At 38.5% G+C, this 22,144-nt stretch overlaps 2 protein-coding genes, 5 long non-coding RNA genes and 1 other non-coding gene across 12 annotated transcripts; 7 read left to right on the plus strand and 1 right to left on the minus strand.

Moving 5' to 3' along the window:
* The first annotated feature begins 4,160 nt into the window (after nucleotides 1-4,160).
* LOC124197036 lies at nucleotides 4,161-5,103 on the plus strand. Of its 2 annotated transcripts, none has more exons than XR_006875939.1 (3): nucleotides 4,161-4,682; nucleotides 4,791-4,864; nucleotides 5,063-5,103. It is a non-coding gene; the product is annotated as an uncharacterized LOC124197036 (long non-coding RNA). The 2 variants fall into 2 exon arrangements; XR_006875940.1 differs by having other exon boundaries at nucleotides 4,791-4,859; nucleotides 5,063-5,092.
* Nucleotides 5,104-5,107: 4 nt separating this feature from the next.
* On the plus strand, nucleotides 5,108-5,704 carry LOC124197037. The gene is made up of 3 exons (XR_006875942.1): nucleotides 5,108-5,362; nucleotides 5,518-5,562; nucleotides 5,624-5,704. It is a non-coding gene; the product is annotated as an uncharacterized LOC124197037 (long non-coding RNA).
* Nucleotides 5,705-5,812: 108 nt separating this feature from the next.
* On the plus strand, nucleotides 5,813-5,895 carry Trnal-uaa. The gene has a single exon. It is a non-coding gene; the product is annotated as a tRNA-Leu (tRNA).
* Nucleotides 5,896-6,480: 585 nt separating this feature from the next.
* Nucleotides 6,481-8,623, plus strand: LOC124197718 (ionotropic receptor 93a-like). The gene is made up of 9 exons (XM_046593252.1): nucleotides 6,481-6,597; nucleotides 6,663-6,751; nucleotides 6,809-6,890; nucleotides 6,955-7,113; nucleotides 7,199-7,379; nucleotides 7,448-7,665; nucleotides 7,733-7,861; nucleotides 7,937-8,085; nucleotides 8,175-8,623. The coding sequence occupies exons 1-9, from the start codon at nucleotides 6,481-6,483 to the stop codon at nucleotides 8,407-8,409; spliced, it is 1,359 nt and encodes a 452-aa protein (XP_046449208.1). The 3' UTR covers nucleotides 8,410-8,623.
* A 369-nt stretch (nucleotides 8,624-8,992) lies between these two features.
* LOC124197039 lies at nucleotides 8,993-9,449 on the plus strand. Its single transcript, XR_006875944.1, has 3 exons — nucleotides 8,993-9,026; nucleotides 9,093-9,230; nucleotides 9,306-9,449. It is a non-coding gene; the product is annotated as an uncharacterized LOC124197039 (long non-coding RNA).
* A 1,875-nt stretch (nucleotides 9,450-11,324) lies between these two features.
* Nucleotides 11,325-13,969, plus strand: LOC124197038 (pollen-specific leucine-rich repeat extensin-like protein 1). Of its 4 annotated transcripts, none has more exons than XM_046592286.1 (4): nucleotides 11,325-12,119; nucleotides 12,183-12,745; nucleotides 12,907-13,419; nucleotides 13,513-13,969. In XM_046592286.1, exons 2-4 carry the CDS (start codon nucleotides 12,740-12,742, stop codon nucleotides 13,906-13,908), a joined length of 915 nt encoding a protein of 304 aa, XP_046448242.1. In that variant the 5' UTR covers nucleotides 11,325-12,119; nucleotides 12,183-12,739; the 3' UTR covers nucleotides 13,909-13,969. The 4 variants fall into 4 exon arrangements, with proteins under 4 accessions (XP_046448242.1, XP_046448243.1, XP_046448244.1 ...); XM_046592287.1 differs by lacking the exon at nucleotides 11,325-12,119 and having other exon boundaries at nucleotides 12,612-12,745; nucleotides 12,907-13,236; nucleotides 13,267-13,419; XM_046592288.1 differs by lacking the exon at nucleotides 11,325-12,119 and having other exon boundaries at nucleotides 12,612-12,745; nucleotides 12,907-13,145; nucleotides 13,266-13,419.
* Nucleotides 13,970-19,242: 5,273 nt separating this feature from the next.
* On the minus strand, nucleotides 19,243-19,733 carry LOC124197040. The gene is made up of 3 exons (XR_006875945.1): nucleotides 19,685-19,733; nucleotides 19,519-19,616; nucleotides 19,243-19,453 (listed from the first exon to the last, which is right to left on the minus strand). It is a non-coding gene; the product is annotated as an uncharacterized LOC124197040 (long non-coding RNA).
* Nucleotides 19,734-20,535: 802 nt separating this feature from the next.
* On the plus strand, nucleotides 20,536-21,023 carry LOC124197041. The gene is made up of 3 exons (XR_006875946.1): nucleotides 20,536-20,584; nucleotides 20,653-20,750; nucleotides 20,816-21,023. It is a non-coding gene; the product is annotated as an uncharacterized LOC124197041 (long non-coding RNA).
* The last annotated feature ends 1,121 nt before the right edge of the window (nucleotides 21,024-22,144 follow it).

Consider the following 22,144-nt stretch of genomic DNA (forward strand, 5'->3'; position numbering starts at 1 on the left):
ACGTCAAACAAGAAATTAGATTCTGATGTTATTCATTTGAAAAATAACTTTTGCGTCCACGCAACGGCACGATTCAAGTGAATTACCGATCAATGCGCATATTATCCGATCAGAAACGATTCATCATCGCGCATATTAGGACTATATCGTATGTATTACGTTCAACAGAATTTCGTTTTAGGTCAGTGATTAATACTAAACCGATTCTAAAATCAACCGTATAAAAATCCGACTAACTGATTAAAGAAGATAAATGTAGTGACATCTTCCAGAATCGTATAGTCCGCTGGATTATACTGGAACTTGTATTATAATTACTAAGATTGCTGCATAGTTGGGAAGTCGATCACACTTAATTGATAGTGGGTTCTTCCGCATTTGTGGGGGATTCCATGACGAGATTGACGACCTTTTTCGTTTTAAACATTTGACGTTGTGGTACGGAGAAGATGAGTTCGCAAAGAAAGGCCAAAAACGAAAGACTAAATCCAATCAATAGAACGACAAAAGCACCAGTCAAATTTTTAAATGAAATAGATGTTTGCGCTTTCTTGTATCCGCTCTTTGTGTTGGCCGTCCCGTACGCGACAGATAGCTTAAAAGTACTTTTTTAAGCTTAGAAAAAACGCAAAAATTTCGTTTTGTACTAAAGATTTAGTAAGCTTAACTTTGCAACACACAGAACCATGAAATATATAAGCTAAACATAGCTGTTCCCGTGGTGAGCTAAGAATTGCTGTTTTTTCTGAAGCTTGATTCAGCTTACTCTCATCTATCCTAGAAAAAAAGGGGAAATAAAGAAATGGCGCGCGCGCACCTTTCTCTAAGCTTAACTAAGCTAACTTTTATATTGCTAAGCTTTTTCGTAAATTCTGGGTCACCTATCCAATTGCTGATGTGATGAGGGGTTGCTGCGTTCTTTGTTGACGGTCACCGTTGGTCCTGATGTGGCATTATTTGATATGTTAAAATTCTCAATAATGAATACTGCCAAAATTACACCAGATATATTTTTCTCTTCTCTTCTTTTTCTCTTTCCCTTAATCCTTTTAATGCATCGTTATCACTTATTACTTTTAACATTGTTCTTATTGAATATATATCTCGATGTAAATTTAGCCTTTAGTTGATATGGCGCAGGTAGTTGAAAAGCGCAGGGTATATCCGTAAGAAATAAGACTATCAAATAGTCAATTTATCGGTAAAAATAATAATTTACATTGTAGAATCTAGATTAAGAGTGCATATGATGTACATATTGATTGCAGCATATGCTGATTATTAATTAGGAGAAAAGTTAGCTGTTTTCGGCTGTTTTCAGGTTATATAATCGTTACTTTTCTAATCATAGCATAGAATAAGCTTACATTAACTTAAGAATTATATAGCATAAAATCAAAAAGAAAATCTTAGCTGTTTTCAGCTGAATTTTTCCCTAGATGATAAAACGAAAGCTTGTCCAAGCTTTTATTTTCATTACTTTTATTATTTTAAGTAACTTTAAGGTGAATCCGGGTGAATCAAAACCAAGGAAGAAAAAGTAAAAGTAAGTTCAAGCTTACTAAAAAAAAGTATGACCTGAGTTTAAGTCTGCTTGGTAAAATATAAGTAATTTTCAGCTTAATAAAGCTTGAAAACAAACATCATCGACGGAATAAAAAAAATCTAGCTACGTTGAGCAAAACAAACCTAACTCTTGGGCTACTATATGAAATATAAGCTAATGTAAGCTAACGTAAGCTTGGGAATCGGGGAAAAAAATAAAAAAGCACTTTTAAGCTATCTGTCGCGTACGGGGTACATGGGCTGGATGGATGGAATTTCAAGTCCCAGTAGTCCATCAATCCACTTTGTTGTAGCTCCATTATCCTGTAACGAAATAACCGCATAATATTTTTCAGAAAGATGTTCGATGGAAGAATTTGACGGATATAGTGAATATACCCTCTGTTGATGATGTCAGTGTAGCGACTGTTTTTCTGTAGGGCTATCGACACAAAGACAGTCAGAAAGGATTCGCTGGCTAATTGCATATCGCATTTTTTAGTTTGATCAAAGTGCCTTTTGATGACTTCCAGCTGGGGACTATGCGCCTTTTGAATTCATAACAATCTTTGATTAATTAAACGCATTATTTTTTAATGTTTGTTAACCTAGCGAATAAATCGTCGTGATTTCATAATTACATCGGCAAAGGTGTTTTTCGATCCGGGCTTGATCATATTGATGCACTCTGATATGAAATTGCACTGGGAATTTGGGAACGAGTTCAGTTTTTTCCTCAATTTCAATAAGATTCCAGTCGCGTTGGGATCCTATTGCCACCAGACAATTTTTTAAATTAATGGAATTAATGTTAAGAAATAATCATATAGGGAACTTACCGATATAAACTGATTCAAAGTCGATCCTTTTCTTACAAAGAACTGAATATCGTTGTGTTCAACAATGTCGTAAACGGATTTGATCAGCGGCTGATTGATCGGGGTCACGATGTAAGTGAATAATATCGACGTGTACGCCTGGACAAAGATAAAAGCGGCCAAACACCAAACGCCAGCCACAAAACGATAAGATAAACGATTCGATCTGCAGTGCCCACCTGCAATGAAATACTTTCAACGTATTTCTCTTCTTACAGTTAACGGAATAAAAATTGTGACCAAACCTTGTGACATCAAATTGCCGAAAACGTAGATGTAATGTTTTCCAGCTCGTCTTACGTAATAAAGCCAACCCCTTTGAGTTATTTTCCCATTGTTGGGTACTTTAGAAGGGCTAATCTCACATAGGGAACGATAATCCAGATAAAATTCCAATAATTGTAAAATAATTATGACGAAGATAATCGAAATGGCAAGTCCCAACCAAACCTGTACATCCGCAAATTGCGAAAGATCAAATGGGAGCTAAGATGACGTAATAATCAATTCTATTTACCGGCCATTGGAATGGTTTGATGACGGCGTTGATATTGGCCGTGTCACCTTGGACAGGTATGAGGAACCGATAAGGTTCAAAAGCCATTGGTGTCGTCACATCTACAACTTTAAAACGTCCGTGTGTCAGCCCCACGCCGATAACCAACAAGTCACATTGCTGCGAAAACATAATAATTAATTAATTTCCAGTTTAATCACAAACATTATTACTAATCCCAACATTATCCCACAAATAGTTGAAAAGTCCTCGTTCCTTTCCCTGTGGCTCCAGTCTGTTCTCTGTGACTCTCACCATTTCGTACCTAGTAGAAAATTCATTTAGAAATACTTTGGGACCACAAATTAGGTGTGTTTATCACTTACGTGAAATTAAATCGTTCTGCAAAGGTCTCGATGATAACGCCACCTTTGACTGGGCCTGTAAGTCCCGGAGGATTCCCCTTCCAGCGAGGCTAAAATAAAGAAAAATATTATTTGATAGAAATTCGAATTCAAACAATTATTTTGCGGTGATAAATAATTTTTAAATACCCAAATGACCCGGAGATGTTGGCCATCAAGTGTGTTGGAATGCCATGACGACACCAGCGGGAGATTCTGAATTTGGTAGCAAAATATCAAAATGAAGAGCGTGAAAAGACGGAACATTCTGCTGAACGGTGGTTATGCAAGACGATGACTTTCAAACTAATTGTTTTGTGTATACTGCAGGTAGTCTCATGTAGTTGAGCAGTTGAGAGTGCATATGTTGAAACCATGGGAAATCTCTGAAACCGTCGCGCAGAATCTATCTCTAAACAAAAAGCTAGTTCATCTCGTCAACGGGCCCCCCAATCACATCTTGAATATTAAATGGGTTCTAAACTTTGGAATTTATTATGTATTGGAGTCTGTACTGCTCATCAAAGAACGAAGGTACCGATAGTTCCATAAACCCTCGTAGGTTAAGTAGATTAGTATTTTAGTAGTCGCTGTAGTTTTAGTTTGTTTGTGGGTTCGAACCCCACATCTGGTATGATGGTGATTCATTTTATCATTTCGAATTACAATTGCTATTCGTGTATAACACGATCGATTGCATCCGCAGATCCGCTTGGCAACAACAGCACTCCGGCAGAGTTGGATCCACGATTCATATTTCTGCCACTAGATGTCGAACTCCAGATTCCGCTGCCGAGCAAGAAGATGCTTCGTTACAGATTTAGCGGTTGACCGGATGTTTGTCTTCAAAACATGCTGCAAAACCAAAAGTTCGTGACTTCGTGTCAATTTTTCCATTTGATCTTGTTTGTCAAGCAGATAACTTAAAATATTTATTGTTTATTCTCTAAATTGAAGCAGTTTTGTTGTGGAGTTTCTAGTAATTGTTTTTATCACTGAGCAGTGAGCGAGTGATGTGGGAAGGAAGCAGATTGCGAATGAGTGTATAATAACTAATAAGACGTGGGCATCAGGAACAGAAGATTATGGGGACAAATCTTAAGCTCCTAGTTGATAATCTCGGCTTCAAAATCTATTGCACCATTTAAACAAAGGAAAGCAATGTTGATGGTGTAGTCTTATAAGTTCTCATGGGGTCTCGTCTCATCTGAAACAAATTACAGGTCAATGTTGCCTGGGATTTTAATAAATCACACTTTTATACAGTTGCACAAAATACAATGCTGATAATGATGGCCATCCGAACATCATTTTTGGTCAGTTACGTGTCAAGTTCTTCTCTGGCTGTCCAATTTAAAGGTGATATATAATTTAGATTTTGATGAAGTTATCCTATTGTATTGTAATGCTGTTGTCATTTCCTAAAAACAAAATTTGAATCACGCCACTGAACTCGTTTGTTCCCAGCCTCAATCGCCGTCAATTCTCATGGGTTCCTCCGCCATCATAATCTAATACTGTTCTTACACTATTCTAGTAAGGTGAAGTATTACGATGTAGCATTGAACATATTAGAATTATAATTGTCAAGTAATTTTATCCAGTAGTGTTGTAAATAGCAGCGCAATGTTATGGATTTTCGGGAAATCTGCTTCTTCCGCTGCTTGTTTTTCTACATTTCTTGTTGGCAAAATTATTCTACCTCAAAGAAAATAAACTTATCAACTTGTTGTTTGCAGGATGGAAATGCAGATCTTTGACTTTACTTTGAGGAAATATTTTAAGGTATGCAAATTCACATTTATTTCTGATAGAACTTAAGAATTCTCTCGTTTATAGTGCATGCATTGATTCAAGAAAATGGTTCATTCCACTTGAGAAGTCCAAGTTAAAGCCACTATTACTTATCTACCTACCTTAGCACCTTGATTAGGAACGGTAATCTCTACTGGGTTACATTTACTGTTTGTTTAATCGCAGCCAACACCCGGAGCCCAGTATCTCTTTATACCGAAACAATTTCGCGCCAACCTCAACTGGTAAATTCATATTTATTTTTTGATGGGGGCTCATTATCCCTCCCAGAAGGGAATCGGAGGCGTTCATCTTTGAAATGTTAATGGAAGCCAATGCCAAGTCACTGCCTCCAAATGGTAGACGTTGGAACCATTTTCTTTTTTTGTCGCTTCACCAGATACTACTATATTTAAAAACATCTCCTTTCGCTTCTTCACATCGGGTAATTGCTCTTTTAGCTAACAACATTTATTGCTAATATGCTATATTCCTTTTTTTTTAAGTCGGGATTTTCAGACATCACAGGGATTGTTACCTTTGTGCCTGTTTCGCAGTTGCGTTGGTTCGTTACCACAACTTATCGATAAGGTTAACTTCTATCGGATTTGGTTAGCGATAGAAAGCATAATTTTATTTTTTTTTATTTTACGCAAATGAATGGACGTAAACAATCAAATCAGCGCTACATTAACACCAGGTTGGCCGAGTGGTTAAGGCGCCAGACTTAAGATCTGGTCTCTGTATAGAGACGTGGGTTCGAACCCCACACCTGGTATTGGTGATAGGTTATTTGTTTGCTGAGATCACGTCTATACGTCCCGCCAGTCGTACAAGCTTTTCTCTATCGATCCCCCTAGATAGCGGCCATGATTTCTTCTTAGCAACAATAGAATCCCAATTGTTGTTATGCCCGAAATACTTCATTAACTGTTTTGAAGTCTGAACTTGGCAATGCCCACCATTACGAAGTCTTCATGTCTGAGAAAACAGCATAGTATATTGGCAGAGCTCTGATAATATAAGTTTGTTGATGTTGCCTCGGTCCCTACGAGACTTTTACCGGGAAATCAACGACTGCGGACTTTGATTGAGCAGGACCTTCCTTATACATAATCAATTCGCAAGTTTAGAGCACACTAGTTCTATGTGAACTTTGTCAATGTGGAGCCAATTAACCGATAGGTTCTGCTGGGTATTTGAATTGGGATACAGGGAATAGATTCTGCGCGACGTTTGCAGAGATTTTGAATTGTTTCAAAATACACTCGCGATTGGTAGCCAGGGATATAATTGCTGTGAAAATAGAAAGAAACTGCATCACTTCGTTTTAGGCAGCTAATGACCACCGTCCAGTCTCAGAATGTCTTTCTTTTTCACGCTCCTCATTTTTATTATTTGCTTCCAAATTCAGAATGATCCGCTGGTGTCGTCGTCGCATTTGAATACACTCAATGGCCAACATCTCCAGGTCATTTGGGTAGGCTATGGTTGATAGTTTTACACATTCACTATTGTAATCAAAATTTACTTTACACAATTTAGCCTCGCTGGAAGGGAAACCCCAAAGGACTTACGGGTCCGATCACCGGTGGCATATTTCTCGATACCTTGGCAGATCGTTTGAATTTCACGTAAATGTTTGACAGCTTTGTTGTCCCAAAATGATTTCCATTTAAATTTTCTTGTAGGTACGAGATGGTGAGAGTCACAGAGAACAGGTTAGAACCACAGGGAAAAGAACGAGGACTTTTTAACTATTTGTGGAATCAAGTTGAGTGTGATCTTCATTTCACTATATGTTAATGTTGCTGAATTAATTCTCTGTTTTTTGTAGCAAAGTGACTTGCTAGTCGTAGGAGTGACTCTGTCACTTGCGCGTTCTGAAGTTGTAGATTTGTCGGTGCCTTGGATTTTCGAAACTTATGCTTTTCTCATCCCAGTTCAAGATGACACGGCAAACATCAACGGAGTCGTCAAACCATTTCAATGGCCGGTATTATTTTATTCAGTGTTATTTAAATATTTACTTAGTGTGGTAGTGGACGACTGCACTAGTAATAATAATGATTGTTGAATAGGTTTGGTTGGGCTTAATCGTTTCGGTTGTTTGCGTCACTGCCGCTTTGATTTTAGTGGATAGACCTTTTAAAAAAACCAGGAGCGCAAACTTGATCAGGGACCGTGAACACACTGCTAAGAGGAAAAGCGGTCGAGCTGGAAAACAATATCTTTATGTATTTGGAAATTTGATGTCACAAAGTTAGACAGATTAACTTTTTTTTTTAAATGAATTTAAGAGAGATAAATTGACATTGACTTTGCAATAGGTGGTCCCTGTACGTCGAAACGTCTGTCATTTCGACTGGTCGCTGGCGTTTGGACCCTGGCCGCTTTCATTTTCGTCCAGGCATACAATTCGATATTATTCACCTACGTAGTGTCACCAGTTAATCAGCCCCTGATCAATTCGGTCTATGACATTATTGAGCGTAACGATGTCCAGCTGCTTACTCGAAAAGGCTCCTCTATGAATATTCTTGTTTCGGTAAGTTTATGAACAATTTTAGTGAACAACGTTTGCGTCGGCGTAAAAGTCCTCATTGTGGCAATAGAATCCTAACGCGACGCCAATCTATATTAAACTGAAGAAAAAACTGGACACATTCCCCAATTCCAGATGCAATTTGGTATCAGAGTGCATCAATTTGATCACACCCGGATCAAGAAACACCTTTGTCGATGTATGTATACTTGTATAGTTATGATACATTTTTAAAAACACAAATATATTCTATCATGCAATACAAAATATCTAGGGGAGATCTGCACATCTGGAAACTATTAAAAAAAAATTTGAAGAAACCAAAAGATGCGACCTCCAATTGGCAAAGGAACCTTTCTTGGGTGGATATGCGTCATTTGCACTGCAGAAAAACAGCCGCTACACCGACACTATTAACAAGGGGTAACTTTAAGCTTTCAATCACTACTGACTACTACTGACTGCGGACTAATAATGCTAAATTGTTTCTCAATCGTTTTGTCATGTGCAAGAGTGTTGGAGCTTCTACAAACGGGAATAATCGATAAATGGGACAGGTCATTCCACCCAATGCCTCGTCAATGTATGGCCAACGGCATCAACAGCGGAAAAAAGAGACAAGAAACCAAAAATTTGTCCATTTCACTAAAAAATTTGACTGGAGCCTTTGTCGTTTATTTTGTAGGATTTAGTTTATCTTGTCTCACTTTTCTTTTTGAGCTTATCATTTCTACAGCTCAACGCTAAAAGTTTTAGCAATAACAGCTAAAGAACCTTACACGATCTCATGGTATTATCGATTGAGCCTGTCGATGAAGTCGACCTCTCTGTCAGCGATAATTAACTTATTTCTTATTGATTGACTGATTGATGCGCATTTATAGACTATAAATATTAAACTAGTTTGCTACATGGTTTAGTTTTTAGTATAGCTATTGGCTGTTGAGTATTTGCGCAAATAAAAAATGCCAGTCTACTCAATTCTAATGTTTTATTGTTAAATTAAAAATAAAAAAAATTTTGTCGTCTACAAAATTTAATAATCTGCAGCAGAGTTACTAAACTGTTCATAGGTTGACTGCATCGTTCAACTCAGAGATGGAAGACGAAGACATGGATGTTGGAATGGAATCAATCGTCAATGGAACCGACTCCGAACCATAACCGGCCGAAATGGTAGGGTAGGGTCCGAAACGACGGGATACCGTCCATGCCCATGTCCGAACTGATTCCATGCTGAATTGCTGATTCCATTGCCTAGCAAGAAGAGGTTTTTATCGGAATGTCAAATGTCAATGTTTGTCAGTTCGTCTGCAGGACATGAAATGCAAAATGCAAAAGCATGTTCAAAGATTTCAGTTGATGTTGAATCAAATGTCCAAGAGATAATATTATAAAATATTCATTGTTTATTTTCAATTTTGGAGCAGTGTTGTCACTTCGTAGTCTGTGGAGCTTCTATCACGCCAAGTGAAGCAGTTTTATGGAACTGCGGATTGGTGTGTACCTAAGACGTGGCATTCTGTCATCAGGAAAGGAAGAAATAGAGAAAGAAACTTTTCCCCTAGGTAATTATGAGAAATTAAGTCATTAAGCACTAAAAATGAAGAAAATCAAGGGAGATTAATTTGAGGTCTTATAAGTCCCCAATAGGTCTCACCTCTCATCGTCTCATCCCACATCTACTCTTCTCACTAGAACTCCAAAATAATTGGCATTTTGGTGGTTGCATTGTGGTAGTAAACTAAAGAAGCAACATGTTTCTGATTTTTGTATACTTGTTTCTTTTCATTTTAACATGATGTTCAGCAGTTTTAATTTCTTGAATCTTAGCCTGCAGAGGAGCACACTTGCTCTGTGTCACACATCCCATTATACCGCAGAGTTATACCAGGTTACCAGCCTCCTCCAAATAAAGGATTTACCATTAAAATCTGGTAAGAATAACCAATTATTTATGGCTCATGAAAGGTGACTTTAAGTATCAATATCCTAGATGATAAAGTACTTCTTGAAAACTATTTGTTGTGCACGGAATAGTCAGGAAGCTTAACTAATCATGCTAACAGAAGGGTTTAGAGTAGTCAGTGGCTATTCCAGTTTCTGGTTTATCTAAGCAGGACCTACAACTTGTTTCAAAAATCGATACTCCAAGTAACTGTGCAGTGTGCATATCCCCTGGAACTGCTAAATCATAAATATAGAAACTCCTGGATAATAATAAAACATTGAGGATAAAGTAGAACAAATGTTATCAATATAAATTTTTGGTTATCGAGGTTAACGTAAGAATAGCTTTTCTATCCCAAACCTGCCCAAACTTGTTAACTACTGAGTACTCTTCACGTCAAACCCCTTTTCGAGGTTTTTGTTTAAGTTTAAGTTTCAGTACATAACAATGCGCATCATATTCAGATTGGGAACGAAAAAAATTTTCAGCCAAACAACAACATCAATATGTAGTTATCTGAAATTTAACGCTTAAACCATACATGCACGTCACACTAATTTAAAATAGATTTTACCACTCTTATTCTTTCTTTCTCGTAAGATTGAAGCAGCTACGAGGGTCAGCCGCTAAACCACACCGCCATTGAACTGGGATGGACGGTGAGAGCTTCTTTCAAAGGTAAGGCAAATTCTATTTTTAGTTTCTCCCAAGGTTTCTCCTCACCTGCGTCCGTTGCAACTTGCAAGTAGAAGTAGAATACTCTTTGATGGAAAGTCCCATTTGTTCGTAAAACATAGGCACTTACACTACACAAAAACATACTGCGAAACTTAGTCGATTCGATATTTTGACACAAACAATCGTCGGGATAGGTCGCTAACTTAGTGTGCCTTATCCTAATTGTGTCATTTATGGAGGAAGAAATTGAGTAAATGGGCAAAATGGTCTTTGACTTATTTTTGGCTCTACCTTCATGTAGCGTGAACTTGCGTGGCTGTTGAGGGCCTAGGGGCCATAGGGCGGCATAGATAGACATAGTCCTAGTCAACCATTCCACTAATACTCGAAGTTTCTTTTCCGTTAATTAATACTACATCATCTGTAATTAGATTTTTTCTAAATGGAGGTTTCCGATAATTGATTGATGAGGCTCTTTCGCTTATGATTTAAACGGCATCAAATTTACGCGCATGTGTTTTCCTCGTCACTTGAATATGTTGAAACTTTGGAGTCCTAACATTAAATATTTTACATTATTTAGGTTTTACGGACAAGGTCGGCTGCCCGGATGGTCTTGCCTTATGACGAAGCGGAAAAATGAGACAAGCGAACCATCACTGAACCGAGATTTCCACGAGAGGCAGAAATCGTAAGTTGTTTAGTTGGTCATTACCGTTTAGAAATTTTTTTGTTGCATTATTTTTAACTTTGTCTTAGAAAATTAATAAAGAAAAAAATCTAGTGCCTACGTTGGTGCGATGTACTAGGTAGAAGACTTACGTACGATAGGGTCGTTCTTTAGTCGGGAGCAGAGAACGGCGTTAGCCATAGGGGAGAGTAGAATTTGCATGATTGGGTGGTGGGTTAGGCGAGGGCAGAGTATGGTGAAACGGGGTCTTTTTGCGGGAGGGGAGTGGCGGATTAGCTATTGTTAGCAAGAGTAGCTTTCGGTAAAGAGCGCCTGAGAGTTGATAGAGAATTGAGTCGTTGAATTTGCTTTGTAGGTTCCCTTTTTATTTTAAAAACATGTTGGCAATAGTGAAATTACGCAAAAGTGAAGTGAGCGAGGGAAAGTGTTTTCGTTATTCAATGAAATTTCTTAAGTGTGCGATGCATTCATTCCAGGTAGCTTTTCGGCAATATACGCAGTCGAGATATCAATGAGGAAACTTATACAAACTCGATTAGAATTTAAATTTAATCCATATTCAATCGAAATCTATATCATAATCCTTAAAATTTTTAAATTAAACGTTACATAATTTATCATGCAGTAAACAGTGTAGAACGAAATCAAATCCCAACAAATTAGTCTATATTGAACTGAAGGTGCATTAAACTGAAATATGGCAATAAAGTGAACATATTTATTCGTGAAAATAGTACGCTATTCAATACTGATGCTTGAATTAAGATTTAACTTTTAAACGATAGTAACCACTAGCGATGAAAATCAATTGAAAAGCTATTCTCAAGTAAGATGACCTACTTGGTCATATACTTTCTAATAAAAGTGAAGTTGCTGGAGTGGTTTCGATTTATTCGAATGGGAGGGATAGTATCGCTTCGGGCATCGTTTCAACAGGTTGATGAGATATGGAGTTGAACGACTTGCGACACTGACCGGGATTTGAAGAACAAGTCGAGCTATTGGCTTCTGCTGTTGGCAACAAGCTGAAAATTTATGCAAGGAAATATTCCCTTTGCATATGCACCTTGAATCTTGGACGCGCCAAATTTGTAACTTTTATGCTGCTTGTTCGAATAATGAGACTACTCGGTTAAGGTCAGATGTAATCAAATTGTTGCATCGCTAAAAAGATTAATTTGTAATGTTATTTCATTGCAGATCCATCATCTAGCATTTCGCAAAAACGTGTACACATGTGCACCAATCGTGCAATTTAAAAAATTTAGTCGAGACTAATCTTTGCGAAAGACTAGAATTTAAGAATGAAAGAGAAGGTTTTGAAGAAATAAGAGAGCATGACCGCTTTATTTTTTCAAATGAAAAGTTAAGTAACTTTCCATGTAATTGTACAACATACACTGTCTATTCCTTATTCAGATATTTACACAATTTATAGGGAATGCAAATCAATCTAAGGCCAACGCAATCAAATCAGATATTGATGGCCAATATTGGCAAGCGATTGATTGGGAACCAATGCAATAATGCATACATTTTTTGTTTTTCATACAATCTAATATTACAATTTTAGTCAGTGTATACACATCTGGTTTAGTGATTTTACCTTCACCTTCTTTTTATTTATAGCCGGCAAACGTCCACACCCACAAATTCCATTAGGCATCACTCTCTTGTGATCGTATAAAATCGCGGACGAATCGAATTGAAAGTATCAGTTATCTAGCTGTTTCAAGCAAGTCAACTACTGCTCCAACATGAAGGTAAAATTCGAAAACGCAAGTGTAAATCCTCACGAATAACAACTTGAAGAAATTGTCTTTCTATACAACGAAGCATTTCGGTTCGCTTGTGGAGACTTAAAACATGAATACGGTATTCCATTTCTGTTACTTAAAATAATTTCTTTATTTTTAAATTGCAGTTCCTCGTCCTCGTTGCCCTTTTCGCCTTTGCTGCTGCCGATTCTTACAAGGCTGCTGAATACAAAGCCCCAATGTATGAGACTCCCAAGTACGAGGCACCTAAGTACGAATCTCCTAAATACGAGACTCCCAAGTACGAGACTCCTAAATATGAAGCTCCTAAATACGAAGCCCCTAAGTACGAGACTCCCAAGTACGAGGCTCCCAAGTACGAGGCTCCTAAATACGTAGCCCCTAAGTACGAAGCCCCTAAGTACGAGACTCCCAAGTACGAGGCTCCCAAGTACGAGGCTCCTAAATACGAGACTCCCAAGTACGAGACTCCTAAATACGTAGCCCCTAAGTACGAAGCCCCTAAGTACGAAGCCCCTAAGTACGAGACTCCCAAGTACGAGACTCCCAAATACGAGGCTCCCAAGTACGAGGCACCTAAATACGTAGCCCCAAAGTACGAAGCTCCTAAATACGAGACCCCCAAGTACGAGGCTCCTAAATACGAAGAAGTCACATACGTAAGTTGAAGTTCAATTAATTAACTAAACATAATTAAAATTATGTAAGTAATGAAAATAATTCACTTTGTCGTTGAATTGCTACATTTTTAGGCCGCTCAACCCTACAGCTTCGGATACGAGGTCCAGGATAAAGAATCTTACACTGAATTCGAGCACAACGAAAAATCTGACTACAACGTTGTCACCGGATCTTACCGTGTGGTTCTCCCCGACAGCCGCGTCCAGATCGTCACCTACAAGGCTGACGCCAACGGATACACCGCTGACGTGAAATACGAAGGCGAAGCCAAATATCCCGAGTACGTCGAGTCGCAATACAAAGCTGCTGCTTCCTACGCTGCCCCTGGCTACAAGGCTCCTGAATACAAAAAACCGGCCTACACTGCTCCAGCCTACCAAGCTCCAGCCTACACTGCTCCAACCTACGCTGCTCCAGCCTACACTGCTCCAGCCTACCAAGCTCCTGCTGCCTACCCTAAATATTAATTCCCATAAATTGCAATCTTCATTGTGAGATTATTATTTAATAAATCAAATCTTCTAACGATTTTATAGCATTCAAATGTCTTCGTGTAATCTTCATAGAAAAACCCTGAACCAGACCAGTTAACAAACATGATTGAAGTTTCTCAGTTATGTTATATAGTTAACTAAGTTAACTGTTCCACTGTTTAAATTGGGTCATCTCTTCTGACAACATTCTCCGTTTTTTGACCGAACCGTTCCGACCTTCAATACAAATCTTGCTTAACTGAAAGAACCCCAAAAAATATTGTCAACGAAACGAATAGAAAGCATATTGTCTTTCGATGACGATTGGGTTAAATTTACTGAAATTGGTTGAAGACTTGGATGTTCTTTAATTGTTAATGGACGATCCTACTCATTTTTTTCTAAACTCTAAACTGTCACTGTCAGAGTGTCAGGTAACATTACGAATAATCAGTTAACCGAAAGAAGGTCTCAAATCTGCTACCAGGTGCCTCTGAGCCATGATAAATTGATAACAATAATGGCTGCCGTTGTCAATGATTGGCTGATTGCTGATTCGCTGATTGTGATCTAACATTAAAGACTTTTTTGTTAGACATTTTCTGGAATTTGTGAAATTAAGAAAGTGTGACTGATCCTGAAAACATGTTTTTCTGTCACATAATTACAGTGTTTGATTTTCTTTGTTTCCTTTCAAGAAGCAGCTGATTACCAGTGAGACATGTCTCAACTTGGCTTGGACGTCTACTTCCTCAAGAGATTACTATTGGCTTGGTGGTGATGACCATACACAGAGAAGAACTTTGTGAGTATTTAAATTTTTCAGTTCTCTGTTCATTCAATATTGTTTGTTATTTCACTTGAGTGTCGATCAAGCTATATAGATGAGCTCCACCTAGAGTGGAGTTTTGTTTGCAACTTAGTTGTAAACATTTCTTTTTTCTTACAGTAAATGGCTTACAATAGGCTCAGGTAAATTTATCAGCTGCCAGAAACATCAATTTCTGGTCCTTTGCTCATCTTTGAACAAATCTATTAAGTCGTTCAGTTACTGATTTATTTTTTTTTTGTATTATCTGACAGAAACTGTTCCAGCGATAAAGCTTACTTGTTAGATTTTTCTCTACTTCTTATTTCTAAATTTGCTAATAGTTCTGTAAATATTCATTGGACGTTAAAAAGAACCACACAATCGGGATCCTCGTGAAATTTGGGGTCGATTTCGTGCCTCTCAGTAAGTCAGTAGAAAATATCGAAAAATTTTGGTTTTCGTTTAAAACACATGAAATCGACCCAAAATTTCATAGAAATTTGGTTCTTTCGAATTCGAATATTTCGTGTAGAGGTTGGGTTAGAACCGTGCATTGGTATAGAGGTTGGGTGAGAAGTGAGAACTAAACTGTGAAGGGGTGTAGAGGTTGGGTGAGAACCGTGCAATGTAGTGTAGAGGATGGGTGAGAACGACACGTGTCGAATCATTATCAAGCAGGTAGAATAGCCACAAGGCTTAAGAGGTGAGGGTGAGAAAAAAATCGTATAAAAAGAGAGAGAAAATTCTATCGAGATCAGTCGAGTGAGCATCTCCGACACGGCAACAACTGCAGCGCATTATTGGTCCCCAACTGCTTTCTTCATGGTATTACCAGTTCGCAATCATGGGTAAATATACTTTTTTTTTCATGGAGTTTGGTGTGAATGCCATCTTTCGTGTTAATGTTAACATGCTAGTTATTACTGAATTTTAATGTTTCAATTTATTTACTGTCTTGTTATCTTTGGCGTCGTGCTGTTGTTGGGTTTTGTACGGTTGAAGGCTGGGTCGACTGCTGTTGTACTGATGTCTCCTGGGTATGGTGGATACCAAACCGCATCGCTGCCTCTTTACTACGCAACAACCGGTTACTTCACAACCAAGGCTCCAGGATTTCACGCCGCAGCTTATGATGCTTACGAGCTACATCACCAAAAAGAGCCTGCCGACTACACCGAAGTTTCCAAGTACTACACCACCAAGTCACCGGAGTGCTACACGGCTGCGTATGCTGCCCTTGCCTACTGCACCGAGGTTCCAATTTATTACAACAACGAAGCGCGCAGGTTCTACACTGCAACATACGCTGCCCCGAACCACTACACCGACGCCAAGAAGTATTACTCTGCGTAAAAGGAGTCGTCTAGAAACATGAAGTCGTATGAAACGAGTGAGGATCTTCGACACGGCATCAACTGCAGTGCACATCTGTCACCAAATGCATTCCTCATCGTAAAACCAATTCGAAATTATCGGTAAATATTGTGTTTTTACATTTGGGCATTGAATCGATTCCACTTTTTTTTTAATTTGTTAATTTAGTCATAATTGAAAAGTACACCAATGACACGTGTTGCATTTTTACCAAGCAGGTACAATTGCCGCAAGGCTTAAGCTGAAAGGTGGAATAGAAGTCCAACGAAAAATTGTATAAACCGAGGAAAGGCGATAGGAGTCAGTCGAGTGAACATCTCCAACACGGTAACAACTGCATCGTACTATTTGTCGCTAGCTGCCTTGTTCATCTCATCGTATAACCAGCTCGTAATCCTGATAAATATTCTGTTTTTTTACACGAGTTTTGTATAAATCCTTTTTTTTTCTAATTGTATGCCATTTCTTATTTATTGTATTAATGTTTACATTCATTGATTGTCTAGTTAATTATGGCGTGCTGCTGTTGGGTGTTGTATCGTTGATGGCTGTGTCGACGACTCGTGTACCGATGTCTCCTTAGTATGGCGGGTGCCAAACCGCAACGCCGCCGTCTTACTACACAACATACGCCACGACCAGTTACTTCACCACCAAGGCACCAGAATATTACACCACAACTTATGATGCCCCGATCTGCACCACCAAAGTACCAGAGTACTACACTACTTCGTTAGCTGTCCCGTCCTACTACACCGAGCTTCCCAAGTACTACTCTGTTCCCAGTTACTACACCGAGGCTCCAGCCTATTACTCCACTAAAGCTGGCGAATACTACACCGAAGTATCCAAGTTCTACTCTGCCCCGAGCTCCACCATCACATCTTAGGAGACAAAGTGTTACTACCCAGCGGCTGCTCCTTCGTACCACATTGACCTGAAAGACTAAACTGATGCGATAGCTAACTACACCAAAACCTACGCTACACCTAGATACTGCACCACAGAAGTCGAATATTACACAACAACCAATGCTGCCCCAGTCTACTACACCGACGAACTTCAGTATTACTCTTCTCTAAGCTACTACCGAACAGAAACTTCCGCTTACTACACCACCTAGGTCCCGGAGTTTTACACTTCAGCTTACGCATCTCCCAGTTACTATGCCGAGGCTCCCAAGTACGTATCCAAGGCACCCGAGTATTACCACTGCTAACGCTGTTCCGACCTACTACACCGAAGTTCTGAAGTTTTACTCTACCCTGAGTTATTACACCACTGAGGCACCTGAATCTGAACACCACAACCTACGTTCCTCCAACTCACTACAGGGACGCTCCTAAAAACTAGAGTCGAATTTTCAATTGTAATAATTATGTTCAGATTTGTCGGTTACATCTTAAAAGTATTAGTCACTGGGAATTGTTGATCTTTAATGAGAAAATAAATTTTTAATTCTGGGTAATCATTTAGTACGACATCTCTTGCCACCTGACAGCCTTTGACATTGCGACGTTTTCTGAATTTTGTTGGATCTTTACTATTTCGCATGTTGGAGTGGAGAAGACTATTGCCCTAGTCAATCTGCCTTCGGACGTATTCTGGTGTTGGAACGAACTTTATTTACAGGGCAAATTACGAAAGAGACGTGCTGTGGTGTTTACTAAAATTGTTTGATGTAACAGCTCTATTTTTAACTTAAGTTGGCGTAACAGAAGGGTTGCAAATTTGGTTTCTCAGAAGTTTATTGAAAATCTGGGGATGATCAGTTACCACTTGCCTATATCTTATGTAAAACTTCAAAGTTGTAAAAAATATACAAGTCAAATGCTAAACATTATTTTATTATAAATGATCTCACAGCAAAAAGATCTTTCAAAGGAATTGCTTTTTTGTCCCACCTCCACCCACAATTCCACCACATTTTACAATCACATACATAAATACATACACTTAAGTTAACCCGTTGGCTGCCACGCCATACAACCCGTAGGTTGATCTCTACTACTCTACGCGCCACGTCTGAAGGATCCGTGACCAAAGTGGGACTTGCCATTGCTGACAAGTCCGGGCTGACACGGTGACAGGAGAATCCATCACCGCATCGACAAGGGGGAACTTGGTGCATTGCCAAACAGGCGCCTTTCGGCGCGGCCCATGCTAAGGAGCGGGGAGAACAAAGGCGTGGCAGACAACGGGTTAACTAACACAAACACAAACATATTACCAACAACAAATGATGATCCGCGCTGACACTTTGGAGATACCGGCGACGATATGGTGTCCATCTTCTCGAAATTTCCTCTGCATTACCTTAATAAAGAGACAACAGTTCTTATTTACTGACATGCCAATGAAAGTTACATAATACAGACAGAAACAATAATCAGGTTTTTTAGCTCAAAGATTTTAAATATGCAATTTTTTAAAGTTTAAATCAAGCTTGCAATGTTGAGAACTGTTAACAGAACAAAGCTCACTTGCTAGTCTTTTTTAAAAAATTCCGGAAGTATACCGGAAGTAACCACAGCGCCTCAACCATTGAGCTGTCGTCAAAATAAACCACATATTCGTGATCCCCATGAAATTTGGGGTCGATTAGGTGGGATTTAAACGAAATCCAAAATTTGGCCAAAATCGAGAATTTTCCTGAACTATAGTTCAGGAAAATTTTCGAAACCGGAAGTACGAATACGTAAAAAACAAAACATGAACTTTACTACAAATTTTACGAGGATCACGAATATGTGGTTCTTTCGTACGTCAGATCAATATTTACTAAACTACAGACAGAAATGAGTAAACCGGAAGTAGAAAAAAAAAAAAAATATCGAAAACCTAACAAGTGAGCTTTGTTGGGGGAATAGTTATCGTTAGTTATCACTAAATACTTCAACAAAATAACTGCCAATAAATGTTTAAAAAGATGTGCAAAGTAATGAAACTGACTGTTTTGACAGCTGCACATTTTCAAAAAGCCATCTAGCGTTAGAAATAACAAACGTCCAAGTAAAACTTTGTTTGCGCGCAAAAAGGGCCTGATTTGGGAATTATTACACAGACACAGAGTTTAACGCAACTAGACTATTGGTAGATAACCTAAGAAAATAAGTCAATTGTCCGGTACCTGGCCATAATCCCGAGGTAAGTAACTGCAGGTGTGTAACAGCAAAGGGTAGCGACCACGGAAGTGTTCCAACTCGTCGGTGAAGTAAGACAAGTTGTAGCAGCAAAAGCAGTGAAGCTAGATGAGTGTACGTCGGGAAGATGAGGATGGAGAAGATTGTTGTTGGAAGTCTCTCTTCCGTCATGGACAAAGGTCAGCATTGGCTTAAGGATCTATTACGTGCTCTGTAAAAAAAAAATGTATTGCATTAATGAAAATATAACAGTTAATAAAGCATTTCAATCTTTACCTTAAGTAACAAGCTCACTGAAAGTTTCATGATAAAAAACCGTAAAAATGGAAATCACAGCAACCAACAGCCTTACTCCTGAGGTTTAGGTAACTTTCCTGATGTTAAAGAAAGTGTAATTATGAAGTATTGCAGTAGCGTGGTGATAGGTTATATTGATGCTTACCTTTATCATATGGGTGAATGGTGATGAATTTAGTAAGGCATTTGACGTGGTGTGGTTGGTAGCAGTAATGGGGAAATACCTCGTCTCCGCACATTTGTATTCCACGATATTTGAGCTTCACATATGAGTTTTAGGCTTTTGACAACATGATGGGTCTATTGGATGGAAAGTGACTGAGCGCTAAGTCAACTTTTGGGAATGACTGACAGTGACAGTATGCATCTAAATTTGAAGAAATAAGTTGGTACAGTATAAAAATAAGGAAATCAGGTCAAGATAAACCTACACAAGTTACGAAGTTCAATTTGATATAAGAAATCACAGGAATATAATCACAGGAAGTATTAATCAGCTACAATTTGTTTCGCCCTTTTCGCCTCATTTAACATTGTAAAAACAACAACTAGCGACATCTGGTAATGAGTTTTGAATCCTAAGTTGGTTGCACAGTCGCAGCTCAAATTATCAGATATTACCAGATGTCGCTAGTGTTGCCCTTGTTGTTTTTACAACGTAAAACGAGGCGAAAAGTGTGAAACAAATTGTAGCTGATTAATACTTCCTGTGATTATATTCCTGTGATTTCTTATATCAAATTGAACTTCGTAACTTGTGTAGGTTTATCTTGACCTGATTTCCTTATTTTTATACTGTACCAACTTATTTCTTCAAATTTAGATGCATACTGTCACTGTCAGTCATTCCCAAAAGTTGACTTAGCGCTCAGTCACTTTCCATCCAATAGACCCATCATGTTGTCAAAAGCCTAAAACTCATATGTGAAGCTCAAATATCGTGGAATACAAATGTGCGGAGACGAGGTATTTCCCCATTACTGCTACCAACCACACCACGTCAAATGCCTTACTAAATTCATCACCATTCACCCATATGATAAAGGTAAGCATCAATATAACCTATCACCACGCTACTGCAATACTTCATAATTACACTTTCTTTAACATCAGGAAAGTTACCTAAACCTCAGGAGTAAGGCTGTTGGTTGCTGTGATTTCCATTTTTACGGTTTTTTATCATGAAACTTTCAGTGAGCTTGTTACTTAAGGTAAAGATTGAAATGCTTTATTAACTGTTATATTTTCATTAATGCAATACATTTTTTTTTTACAGAGCACGTAATAGATCCTTAAGCCAATGCTGACCTTTGTCCATGACGGAAGAGAGACTTCCAACAACAATCTTCTCCATCCTCATCTTCCCGACGTACACTCATCTAGCTTCACTGCTTTTGCTGCTACAACTTGTCTTACTTCACCGACGAGTTGGAACACTTCCGTGGTCGCTACCCTTTGCTGTTACACACCTGCAGTTACTTACCTCGGGATTATGGCCAGGTACCGGACAATTGACTTATTTTCTTAGGTTATCTACCAATAGTCTAGTTGCGTTAAACTCTGTGTCTGTGTAATAATTCCCAAATCAGGCCCTTTTTGCGCGCAAACAAAGTTTTACTTGGACGTTTGTTATTTCTAACGCTAGATGGCTTTTTGAAAATGTGCAGCTGTCAAAACAGTCAGTTTCATTACTTTGCACATCTTTTTAAACATTTATTGGCAGTTATTTTGTTGAAGTATTTAGTGATAACTAACGATAACTATTCCCCCAACAAAGCTCACTTGTTAGGTTTTCGATATTTTTTTTTTTTTTTCTACTTCCGGTTTACTCATTTCTGTCTGTAGTTTAGTAAATATTGATCTGACGTACGAAAGAACCACATATTCGTGATCCTCGTAAAATTTGTAGTAAAGTTCATGTTTTGTTTTTTACGTATTCGTACTTCCGGTTTCGAAAATTTTCCTGAAGTATAGTTCAGGAAAATTCTCGATTTTGGCCAAATTTTGGATTTCGTTTAAATCCCACCTAATCGACCCCAAATTTCATGGGGATCACGAATATGTGGTTTATTTTGACGACAGCTCAATGGTTGAGGCGCTTAGGTTACTTCCGGTATACTTCCGGAATTTTTTAAAAAAGACTAGCAAGTGAGCTTTGTTCTGTTAACAGTTCTCAACATTGCAAGCTTGATTTAAACTTTAAAAAATTGCATATTTAAAATCTTTGAGCTAAAAAACCTGATTATTGTTTCTGTCTGTATTATGTAACTTTCATTGGCATGTCAGTAAATAAGAACTGTTGTCTCTTTATTAAGGTAATGCAGAGGAAATTTCGAGAAGATGGACACCATATCGTCGCCGGTATCTCCAAAGTGTCAGCGCGGATCATCATTTGTTGTTGGTAATATGTTTGTGTTTGTGTTAGTTAACCCGTTGTCTGCCACGCCTTTGTTCTCCCCGCTCCTTAGCATGGGCCGCGCCGAAAGGCGCCTGTTTGGCAATGCACCAAGTTCCCCCTTGTCGATGCGGTGATGGATTCTCCTGTCACCGTGTCAGCCCGGACTTGTCAGCAATGGCAAGTCCCACTTTGGTCACGGATCCTTCA

The sequence above is a fragment of the Daphnia pulex genome, chromosome 7 (genome assembly GCF_021134715.1).
Source record: "Daphnia pulex isolate KAP4 chromosome 7, ASM2113471v1".
In the NCBI taxonomy this organism is placed as follows: domain Eukaryota; kingdom Metazoa; phylum Arthropoda; class Branchiopoda; order Diplostraca; family Daphniidae; genus Daphnia; species Daphnia pulex.

Coding starts and splice junctions, on each gene's coding strand:
- LOC124197038 (XM_046592286.1), top strand. Junction 13,420..13,512: donor AATACGAAGAAGTCACATAC/GTAAGTTGAAGT, acceptor CTACATTTTTAG/GCCGCTCAACCCTACAGCTT.
- LOC124197718 (XM_046593252.1), top strand. CDS start 6,481: ATGTCTTTCTTTTTCACGCTCCTCATTTTTATTATTTGCTTCCAAATT. Junction 7,380..7,447: donor TGGAAATTTGATGTCACAAA/GTTAGACAGATT, acceptor ACTTTGCAATAG/GTGGTCCCTGTACGTCGAAA. Junction 8,086..8,174: donor ACCGACACTATTAACAAGGG/GTAACTTTAAGC, acceptor GTCATGTGCAAG/AGTGTTGGAGCTTCTACAAA.